General features: G+C 41.9%; 1 protein-coding gene across 1 annotated transcript in view; it reads left to right on the top strand.

The window, feature by feature from the left end:
- The window catches only part of CHADL (chondroadherin like), a 109,243-nt gene extending 98,797 nt beyond the window's left edge, over window positions 1-10,446 (top strand). Inside the window, exons 4-5 of the mRNA XM_044301859.1 lie at window positions 8,914-9,080; window positions 10,158-10,446. Coding sequence (XP_044157794.1) covers window positions 8,914-9,080; window positions 10,158-10,344 — 354 coding nt within the window. The 3' untranslated portion in view covers window positions 10,345-10,446. The remainder of the gene's footprint in view (window positions 1-8,913; window positions 9,081-10,157) is intronic.
- Window positions 10,447-12,098: the final 1,652 nt, after the last annotated feature.

Below are 12,098 nucleotides of genomic sequence, written 5' to 3'. Positions count from 1 at the left end.
AGATTAAATAACCATAGGAATTCAATAAGAAAAAAACGTGCCGATTTACCAGTCTCCAGGCATTTTACGTCCCTTGGGCATTCCGAGCGGGACTTGAGATGCTGGATACTGGACCATGTTGAGCTCCCAAGGAGAGGTGGTGACCGTTTGACAATTCTCAAGAAAAGAGAACTGAGGTGGATTTATGATTTAGATACTCTGCACCCTAGAGGATTAAATGTGGAGTTTAGATAAGTGTCTGTTGATCTGTCGCCTGCCCGTCCTTTCCACGCATGTATGCATCGCGCCTTCTCCATGTACAGAATAGGTGCATCAGAATTGTGAAAGTAATATATGCAATTGCACAACTGACAGATTTGGAAACTAATATATATTTTTTTCTTGCCTTTTAGAATTTTTAATCTTCACAGTGCTGGATACGGACCCCTGGACTTTGACTCAATGGAAGCGGTGCAGCCCAGTACCAACTACAGCGTCCTATGGTGTATGCGCTATTCCAGATATATCACTAAGCTCCAGTATGTTTTTGCTCTTTGTAAAGGTGAGGGATTACCCCTCCCAGACTGCTTTATTTCCAGCAAGAGGGCCAGACACGTCTGTGGGGTTCATGGAGATGTTCCCCCCTGACGTGGACGACCCCAGGGTCCGGTGTCCCTCCCGAGAGGTGGGGACCCCGGTCCTGATGCTGGTCTCTGCAGGAGATCCCTGCTGCGGTCCTGTAACACTCTCTATGAATTTTCATTTATAGTTATGGTTCTTAAAATATACTGGGAGGATATCTACTCCGTTTAGCTACCATGTATATTATGGGCGTAGAGCTATCACTTGGGGCTACTTTCCATTAACCAAGATGGTGCGGTGAGATGTCACTGGATAGAACGCATGCGCACCAATTTTACACGGCGACTCACATGATGTCGTCACTCTGGGCATGCGCATTGAAGAGACCGAGACGCGAAGGATACGTGATGGTATATGTGGGCTCCATTGCTTGCTGAGTCTCTTCCTGGGATCCCTATTCAGTATGTTTATAACACTTTATGATTCTAATTGGAACACTAGTCTTGGATATATTTTTATTCTGTATGTAAAGGAACTATATCCTGATAGGATAAAATGTATTCCACTGATTACTATGCTAAATATGCACTTTATAATTGTAACACATGTCTGTAATTAAGTTGATTGTAACCACACCCCGATGGGTGTAGCACTGTTTTGTAAATGCTTTATATGTGCTCACTTTCACTTACTCTATGCTTGAGAAAGGCTCGCAAGAGCTGAAACGTTGCAAGATTTGCCATTATATGGGTGAATAAAACCACTTGATTTTTTCATCAATATCCGGAGTGCAGTCCTATTTCTTTGATTATATATATATATATATATATTTACTTCTTCTCGGCCCTGGTCCAGGCTTGGTCTACCTCCCCTGGATGACAGCGAGGCCACCACTGGTGAGCCGGCAGATGATGAAGAATAAAAGCACATACTGATTAATGCAACGAATCAAACAGTACAAACTCCAAGCGTTGATTTTATAGTTACCGGCCTCTGGATTCGACAGTGCCTTCTGGGTGGGTGTCTCCAATAAATTTGTTGAGGTGAAGACATCTGTACACAAAATAATACCAGACAAAATGCAGATAACGTTATAAGAACATGTTTAGAGCACCGTTTACAGAGAAATCACCCATCATTTTTAAGAAAAATTACTTTATAGAAGATAAATTGGTGCTTGCCCACCACGGAACTTTTGCTTTAATTTAATCTTTGGACAAAGCTAATAAAAAAAGTCCAAGTGCCAGCAGCCACCCCAGAGCCAGAAGAACCCCCAAGTGCCAGCAGCCCACCCAGTGCCAGCAGCCACCGCCAGAGCCAGCAGCCACCCCCAGAGCCAGAAGCCACACTAGTGCCATCAGCCCCCCAAGTGCCAGAAGCCCCCCCAGAGCCAGTAGCCCCCACAAAGCCAGCAGACCCCCCAGTGCCAGCAGCCACCGCCAGAGTCTCCCAAGTGACAGCAGCCCCAACAGAGTCAGCAGACCCCCCAGTGCCAGCAGCTCCCACAGTGCCAGTCACCCCCCCAGTGCCAGCAGCCACCGCTAGAGTCAGCAGCCACCCCCAGAGCCAGCAGCCCCCACAGAGCCAGCCACCCCCAGGGTCAGCATATCCCCCAGTTCCAGCAGCCCCCCCCCCAGTGATAGATAGATAGAACAGATAGATAGAAAAAGATAAAGACAGAAAACAAACAAACTTCCAATACTTACCAGTGTTCAACAAGTCGCTCCTCCAAGATGGCCGACGATGCTGGGAGGGAAAGAAAATTACTGGGAATGCGCAAAGACCTGAACGTTTTGAAATGGATATGTTTCAAAGCAGAGCCAGTACAAACGGATCCATTCCCATTGACTTCAATTGTGTTTCTGGACGGATCCGTTTGGCTTGCATCGTCAGGCGGACACCAAAACACTGCAAGCAGCATTTGATGTCTGCATCCAAAAGCGGAACAGAACGCAGCCCAACTGATGCATTCTGAGCGGATCCTTATCAATTCAGAATGCATTGGGGATGAACTGATCCATTTGGGGCCGCTTGTGAGAGTCCTTAAACGGATCTCACAAGCGGACCCAGAAATACCAATGTGAAAGTAGCCTAATTGTGTGGTGGTGGGACCTCTTCCTTACATTGAGTTTCTGTCCTGTTTCTCCAACGTAGAGGCCTCCAACAGGACATTTAGTGCAGAAAATCAGATACACAACATTAGATGTAGAATATATGAATGTCCCAGGGATCTTATAGTCCTGCTGTGTGTTGGGGATCTGGATCTTATCTGTTGTCATTATATGGGAACAGGATTTGCATCTTCTTATATTACAAAAAATAGCAAATAGGACAGCACTACTCCTGGTCCTAGGATTCCCGTAGTAGACAAATAGAATAAGCCACGGCACACTCCAGAGGGATTCCAATCAATTTCTTTATTACACCTTGTGCAGCAACGTTTCAACCTAATGGTCTTTATCAAGCTCCCAATACACAGATAACACAGTAAACATTAAATACAGTCTCATGGCCCCGCATTGGTTCCTGCTAAGCCCTACCCATTAACCCCCTCATTACTTCCTAAAAACATTCACATATTGCCCACTCCATAATCAATCCCAAAAGACATACTTTTGTCTGCCACATTACCATGCTGTAGGAGATTCCGTCCCGCCCTCTTTACTCAGGTACATATCTATGTTCTCGCTATTCCATGAGGTCTCGGCGTCTCTGCATACAGTCTGCGCATGCGCGACATCGTCACTTCCGCCCTTCCATGCGCACTTCCGCCAGGCTATGCCCAACTTTCAGATCATGTGATCCTGTCGCTCTAGTGACGCATTGTCACATGATCGTACATCGATCTATTCAATCACCTCTCTTGATGCCATTAGGTGCTAAGGCTCAGTTACCCTAGATATTTAGACATATTGAGCAAAACTACAAATCGGGACCCGTGATTAGATGATGCGGGCTGCCTGGTGCACACCATATACGAACCGATGTTTTATCAAACCATTAGTTATACCATTCTAATACGCTAACTACTGTCAGGAGGCTGCAGCTATCAGGTCCATTATTACATCCTTTTACATGGATATTTTCTATTACAGCTCTAAAGCTTCAGAGTGAATAGCATGGTGTTTTATTCATAGGCTGTTCATGCAGGTTTTCCATCATTCGTCCAGTGGCTGGTATATAGAGCAGGCGTTCCAGGGGTAGTTAGCCCTCAGTCCACTAGCCCATCCAGTCCCATACTGTCATTCATTCTACAGGGGAGTTCAAATGGGAGCATGTAGGGTAGCTCTTCCTTACGGGGAGTCACCCTCACTCTCTCACGACTTCCCAATACTTTATGGCTAATCCTGCTACATCATTAATCACCTCCAACACCATTTCACTCAATTGTTTTTAAAAAAAAAGATTCTCAAGCTATATAAGATATCAAAAAGCTGGATCCTTCTAGCTACAGTCTCCATCTATTATAGACATCACATAAAAATCATATTATACATGGTGCAGACCTTGACAGCCCCACATCACCATCAGGGGATCTATATAGCAGGTTCCCCTGTTTTCTTATCAACTATGGGCCTTTCATTTAGAGGCATCGTGAAGGTCAAGAGGCGGTTCTCCCACAGCATGTATGTTTACACCATCTAGGGACAAAAGGAAAAGAGATTTCTTAAGTAAACTAATACCATAAAAATGGAGATATAGGCAAAAAAGGAGTTAAATATTATACATATATATGCATATGTTAAAAACCGGCTACTAAGCCTAATGTTAGAATCATATTTACGCACAACCTAGTCGAGAGTCAGAAAAGGGAACCAACCTTAAATTCCCTATTCAAGCCCTTCGGCTCCATTGTCTCCAACTCGTAGATCCATCTTAGCTCTTTTTGTTTTAGCAGCTTCTCCCTATCTCCACCCCTCCTCAAAATTGGAACATTATCAATGATCCTATATCTCAATTGAGAGACATTATGTCTATGTTTCCAAAAGTGCTTAGGCACTGGTAGCTCCGCTTCATCGTCACAATCTTGACTTTGCTGATTTTTTATAGTGCGTATAGTGTACCGATGTTGATTTATCCTGTTCTTACAGGGCTGTGTCGTCTCTCCTATATAGAGAAGGCCACACGGGCACTGCAAGCTATAGATAGCAAAATCTGTGTTACACGTATAGTGTCCTCTAATGTCATATTTCTTCCCCGTTCTAGGATGGCAGAAGTAGTCACCCTTGATTAGGCTGCCGCAATTGCAGCAGCCCAAGCAAGGGTAACACCCCCTTCTACCAACCTCTTTTTTCTTAGTTTTAACATCAGCTGATGTCAGGCTATCCTTAAGATTTCTGGGCCTCTTGTATGACATCAGCGGGGGGATTGGAATTCAATTACCTTAGGGAAGGAATGTGTCAGTATGTGCCAGTTATGTCTCAATATGCCTGAGATGCGATTGCTCATTTTACTATAGGTTGATACAAATGGGATCCTACTTATTTTTTCCTCTCTCTTCGTTGTATTGGTTAATAGTTGCTGTCGGTTACTATTCCTGGCTTTTTCCAAGTGTCTATCTATCAAGTTTTTGGGGTATTTCCTATCCCTAAATCTTTGTCCCATTTTTTTCAATCTCTCATCTACCAGACTTTCTTCTGACACTATTCTTCTTGCTCGCAAAAACTGACTAAACGGTAAGGATTCCACTGACCTCCTAGGATGTGCACTATCAAAGCATAACATGCTGTTCCTGTCCGTTGGCTTAATAAAGAGGTCGGTTTCCAATTTACCTTCCCTTACATAAACCAACGTGTCTAAAAATTGTAATGATTCCGCTGAATACACCTTTGTAAATCTCAATTGATCATGCAACTGATTAATATAATCATGAAATTCCTGTAGTTTTTCTTCCGTACCGTTCCATATAAGGAAAATATCGTCTATATACCGCATCCACCCTCTCACATTACTGTAGAAGGTGGATGGGTATATAGACGTTTCCTCTATTTTCGACATGTATATATTCGCATATGTCGGGGCCACGTTGGACCCCATCGCGGTGCCCCGACATTGCTCGTAAAACACATCCTCAAACAAAAAATAGTTATGATACAGTAGAATTTCAAGTAGGGAGATTAAAAATGATTTGGTGTCAGACCCAAAATCCGACCTCTCTAGGGCCCATTTGACTGCCTCCAATCCCAGTTCATGATCGATACTGGTATAGAGGCTGGTTACATCAAATGAAACCAAAAAGTCTCCCTCTTGAAATTCTAGTGTATCAATTTTTAACAGAAAATCTGTAGTGTCCTTCACATAGGATTTAGCCTCCATTGCATAGGATCTTAAAACTTTATCTAAAAAAGTTGCAGCATTGGAGAACACTGACCCCGTGTCCGACACAATGGGGCGTCCTGGCGGGTCTATCAACCCTTTATGTATCTTAGGGAGGATATATAAGAGAGGAGTCACCGGGTTCTGTGGCACAAGGTAAGTATGTAAATTGGCATCAATCAGGTCATTCGCGAAAGCATTATCCGCCAATAACCTGATCTTGCGTATAATGGTCCATTTTGGATCTTGACTTAGAGGTTTATATACCTCCTTGTCATTCACTTGTCTCATCACCTCCATTTTATACTTCTCCGTGTCCATCACCACGGTGGCTCCTCCCTTATCCGCCCTTTTGATAGTAATTTCCCTTCTGTTTTTCAGGGTCTTTAGTGCTGCTTCCTCTCCCCTTGTCAGATTGGTGATATTAAGATCCATTTTTGATCTCTTGAGTTTTTCAATCTCCAGTCTGACAAGGGAGACAAAGGTCTCAATAGCTTTGTTCTATACTGGCGGTTGGAAGTCACTTTTGAGAAAAAGGCCCACACCCTTAAGCGAAAGGACCTCCTTATGTACCTCCTTATCCCCTGTAGGCGCCATTTCACTGAAGTGTACCTTCAGTTTACTACGCCTGAAGAAATTATGCAGGTCCATTTCCACCTGGAACCAGTCAATCTCTGGACTGAAAGTTAGTCCCCTATTCAGGAGCAATACTTAATCTCTAGATAGTTCACAGGAGGAAATATTTACCACTAAAGTGTTGTCCCGTTCTTCATTCATTTCCTGGTGAATCTGGTTCCCGTCGGTGGCCTCTTTGATCGTGTGACTCTCACTGCTTCCTCTCCCTTTTCCCCAGTGCTGGCATTTTCGTCCCCCTCTCTGTGTGCTTCTCTTGTTCTTTCTCCTAAAAAAGCTTCACTTTGTTCACCTGAAGACTCTGTATCTGTCAAATTCCCACGATTAACTCTTGGTGTCTGTGTCTTGAATTTTCTTTGAGACCTTGGGTTTCTGTTCCTATTTGTTGTTATTGTTTTGTAGATATTCCCTTTACTATAGTCGTCTTGGTCCCTGCTCCATTTTTGTCTCTTTGTTGTCTCGATGTTATCACGGTATTTCCTTAAATCCTGCTCCATCCGTTCTTTTACTGTTTGATATTCTTGTTCAGTTTGGAGAGATTGTAGTTGTCTTTCATACGCTATTATTCTTGCTTGTATTTTTAACAGATCTTGCAGGGATGGGTTACTTTTTCTGTGGTACATGGCCTTCAACTTAAGCTGATCAGAATATTTCTTATATTTGGAGGTTGTCGGAAATCTAGTAAGGATCTGGGAAGATTGTTTTTAGTCGATCATCTTTACGTAGGACATGATATAATTTTTCTGAAGTTTTCCTCAGTACCTCAAGTTGTAGGTTGTAGGTCACAACCAGAGGTACGCGCTGGTTCTGTTTTTTTTTTTATTGTATTGGAGAAGTTGACTTTTGGAGATCTTGATGGCTCTTGTGATCTGATCTTCAATTGAAGCAGGATGATACCCCTGGTGTAAAAATGTCCTTTTCAGATATTGTAAATGCGCATCCCTGTCTGATGGACTGGAACAGTTTTGGTTATATGTGATGGTTTGACTACAGATGATGGACTATAGATGATGGACTATAGCGCCACCTTTATCTGCAGGTTTTATGGTGATTCCTTTGTTGTTTTTTAAGGTTTGAATCACCCTCCTTTCCTGTATGTTGATGTTGAATGTTTATTTTATATGTTTGTCCAGTATTGCAGACTGTACTACATTTCTAAAGGAGTCAATGTACTGTTCCAAAATAGTATTCGGGCCAGGGGGAGGGGTCCAGTCAGTCATTTTTTTTTGTCCACCACTGGCAATTGTGTTTGGTTGTTTGAGAATTCTCTCTCCTGTTAATCTCCTAAAATATTTCTCCATGTCATTACAGAGTTCTGTTTTGTCAAGACTTTTGGTAGGGCAGAATGAGAGTCCTCTGGAGAGCACCTTGAGTTCCACATTATTTTCATTGTATTGGAGAAGTTGACTTTTGGGGATCTTGATGGCTCTTGTGATCTGATCTTTAATTGAAGCAGGATGATACCCCTGGTGTAAAAATGTCCTTTTCAAATATTGTAAATGCACATCCCTGTCTGATGGACTGGAACAGTTTCGGTTATATCTGATGGTTTGACTATAGATGATGGACTGTTTAATATGTTTGGGGTGGAAGCTGTCCCATTTGAGCTATGTAGGCCGATCAATAGGTTTTCGATACAGGGATGTCTGTCTTGAAGTTTTATGGTGGTGTCCAGAAAGCTGACTTCTGTGTGTGAATAGTTGAGGGTCAGGTTTATGGTGGGATGGAATTTGTTGAATTGTTCATGAAATTGTATTAATTCATGTTCAGAGTTGGTCCTGATTATTACGATGTCATCAATGAAACGGAAGTAGGCCAAGGTTTTTTTGGGGCAGGATACCAAAAAGTCATTTTCCAGTTTTGCCATGAAGAGATTTGCATATTGCGGTGCCATTTTACTGCCCATGGCGGTCCCAGTGTACTGTAAAATTATCTCCTTGTTCCAATCACCGCCCGCCCCGCGTTGGTGATCGGAAATACACAGAGCGTACATGTACCCCCTGTGTCCTTAAGGACTCGGACATCAGGGCGTACATGTATGCCCTGTGTCCGTAAGAGGTTAAGTAATGATTAAAAAAACTGCGTGGAAAATAATAAATGAGCTATGCCCTCTTGCCCCGCTGGCTTCCTCTTCCATGCCACACCCCCTAACTTGCCAGTTCGGAAAAGTGGCAACCTATTTAAAGTACACCACAAAAGTGGGTAGGTACAATACTGTACCATACCAGTTGCCTGCTTGTGGTTGTATATTGAAAGGGAATGCATGAGCTATACTTTTATAAAACCAGGTACTGGTATTCTTTTTTTCTAATTGCTTTTATTTTCTGATACAGATTATAAATGGTAAAATGAATCATTCTTAATTAAATTATTGAATCTTACAGTTACACATTGTCTGTTTAGATTTCTAGTGGTGCATTTTCAGGCCTTGGCAAAAATATGAAGAGTCTTTATCTGGAAAACAACAACCTGAAGAATCTTCCTAGCATGAAAAACTTCAATAGACTTGAAGTAATTAACCTGGCTAACAATCCATTTAACTGTGACTGCCAATTGGTCCATCTTCATAGGTAAGTTTAGATGCCTATACCTGGTAAAACAATTGTTGAACAACTCCAGCTGTATTTCCAATCATATCTTCAAAACATCATGCCATAACATTTCAATTTCGATGCAGTGTTATGAACCCGTTGAAGGGGAACTACTCCCCGAAACGCGTTGTACCTCTGCAATAAAAGTATTTTTTCACTATCACCATCTGGACTGGATTCTTGCACCCTGGGATATTTTATCTATTTACCTCTATAACATTTCAAACAACACCACTAGGGATGAGTGAATCAACTTCGGATGAAACATCCAAAGTCGATTCGCATAAAACTTAGTTTCAATATTGTACGGAGCTCCGTACAGTATTAGAATGTATTGGCTCCGATGAGCCGAAGTTATTACTTTACGAAATGTATTTATACTGTAAAAAAACATTTCCCGAACTCAGGTTCGGTTCCAAGTGGTACCAATACATTCTAATACTGTACGGAGCACTCGACCTGTCGATTTGCTCATCCCTAGACACCACACTTTACAAATAAAAGATCATGTACACTATATGTAAACTAGAAAGAGACAGATAGAGAGCACGGGGGCTCAGTGGTTAGCACCACATCTGCATGGAGTTTGTATGTTCTCCTCGTGTTTGCTTCGGTTTCCTCCTACACTCCAAAGACAAACTGATAGGGAACTTAGATTGTGAGCACCATTGGGTTGCTGATGTCTGTAACGCGCTGTGAAGTATAGTAGTGCTATACAAGTACATAAAAAAAATTATTAAAATAAATATATCACTTGCGTATTCGTTAGCTCCATCTCATGTTCTTACAACTTCTGATGCCTGCTTCTCACAGCAAATTTCAGCATCTGCTCCCTAGTGGTCAGCCATACATACACTTTTCTGTTAACCACCAGGTATTGAATAGTAAATGCGTTTTCCCCCATGAAGTCCTGGGATATAATCGCTCCCATCTGATTGTCAGGCAGCTTAACTATGTACGCATCATTCATGGCTAGGTGTTTTGCACCATTCTGAACTTCAGGTAAACTTCACTGACTCCATTGTATAGTTGATCATTTCGTTTTTTTCCTTTCAGGTGGATCAGCACTCTGAATCTAAGGGTGGGGGCCACCTGTGCAACTCCTAAGAATCTAAAAGGCCATAATGTCAGAAATGCTAAATTCACTTTCTGTCCTGGAGGGGACAGTAATAAAAACAGGAATAAGAGAAAGATATCTACTATCTCCATCAGTAAGAAGAATAAAGCCAGGAAACAGGAATGATGACAAATTGAAAGGTTGCGTCAAATTAAGAAAAAAATGCAAAAACGTATACATATTTTTTCAACATTGCCGTTTTATTGATTTTCAAAGGTTGTTACACATGCTAAGAAAACACAAAAGAATAAAAGGAAAATAAATATTACAACGAAACTGGTATGTGCACTGTAAGACATGAGGCTGGTACATAACTTGTATAGATATACTTAGATGCAAAGACTCCAGTTTCAGTAATAACTGTATACAAAAATTCAAAATAATCAACGGGCAACAATATCTCCTCAAAAGAGAGAGATCGGTAAGTACCAGTTCATAGATCATATGTAGGTTTAACAATTGTATAACCTCCTCTGTATCAGGCGTTGTGGACTGTTTCCAATGTCTAGCTATCACCTTACATGTGCCCGTGAGAATGTGCGAGACCAACCATCGAATAGAAAGGGGAAAATCTCATGCATACTTGCTCTGCTCTTCTAAGAACTCAAATAGAAATTAATGGAGGGAATAAATTCCATGCTGGGAATTGTAGTTTCACAACAGCTGTAGTGCTGAAGGTTGTTGATCCATGGTCTAGATGGCTAGAACCCTGATATAAATGACTAATATTGTTAATTCCTTTAGCCTTCCACAAGGAGAGGTTGAGATGGAGGATGTGATTTTTCAACACTGACAGAGGAAAATCCGTAACATGAAATGCCACCATTGCTTAATCTGATTCATCAAACTAGCCATATAGTATTTGTGGAGGTTCGGGACCCCCAACCACCATTCTTTATAGAAGGGTACAAAGCCCTTTTAGATATTCGCAGAAGAGGAAAACTCTATGTGAACCTCAATATGTCTTTTTGAAACTGGGCTAAAATATGGTAAGGCACACGCAAAGGGATACTTTGGAATCTATACAATATACTTGGGAGAATCATCATTTTGACAGTATTAATTCTCACAATCCAGGATAAGTAAAGCTTTGAGTACCTCTGATATTCACTCGCCAACTCCTGTTTCAGAGCTTGGTAATTAAGGGACCCCTGTCGCTCGACCAAGGTGGGAATGAGAATACCTAGATATGTAATGTGAGTATACATCCACTGAAAGTGATAATCATGCTGGATGCGGTCTCCGGTATTCTCCGGTACCTGAACAGGTAAAATAGAAGATTTACTAACGTTCAACTTGTAATATGACACAGCTTGTTCCGTCCCTGGATTAACTTCTGGGAATTAAACCCACCTGATCATCTGCAACAAGCTTAGGTAGTGTAACTATGTCAGCACAACCAGGTCCTCAGCAGACAGGGAAGGCAAAGCAATGCAAGGTCAAAAAGGACTGAATCTCAATGGTAGTAAGTTGGGGAATAGGCGAGTCATCCCAGAGGTTATACAGAGAGGAATAAAACTTAGCAAATGCATTTGCAATCTGTTAGGGATACGTTATCATTGATTCATCAGGAAACTAAAATTATTCTTTTCTACTAGAGGCAGCTAATAAAGCACCTGATCAATCCCCCATGTGGTAAAATCTTGCTCCCATGCTACAAACCGAATGTTCATATTTGTACAATAGCAAAGAGCAAAGCTTAAAACATAAAGCTGAGAGCTGCTGCTGAAGGGCAAATGAAGGTGCGGCCTTATTTTGCGACTCTATAGTGTGAAGGGATTGAATTGTGTCTTGAATGTATCTCTCTCTTTTAAGTCTAGAAGCAGTACAAGAGCCCCCTCATATATGCCTTCTATGCTCCCCATAATGAGGTAATGGAG

Source organism: Bufo gargarizans, chromosome 7, assembly GCF_014858855.1.
Source record: "Bufo gargarizans isolate SCDJY-AF-19 chromosome 7, ASM1485885v1, whole genome shotgun sequence".
Lineage (NCBI taxonomy): Eukaryota > Metazoa > Chordata > Amphibia > Anura > Bufonidae > Bufo > Bufo gargarizans.
Note: the sequence above shows the minus strand (reverse complement) of the source record. Positions and strands in the feature narration are given on the sequence as shown.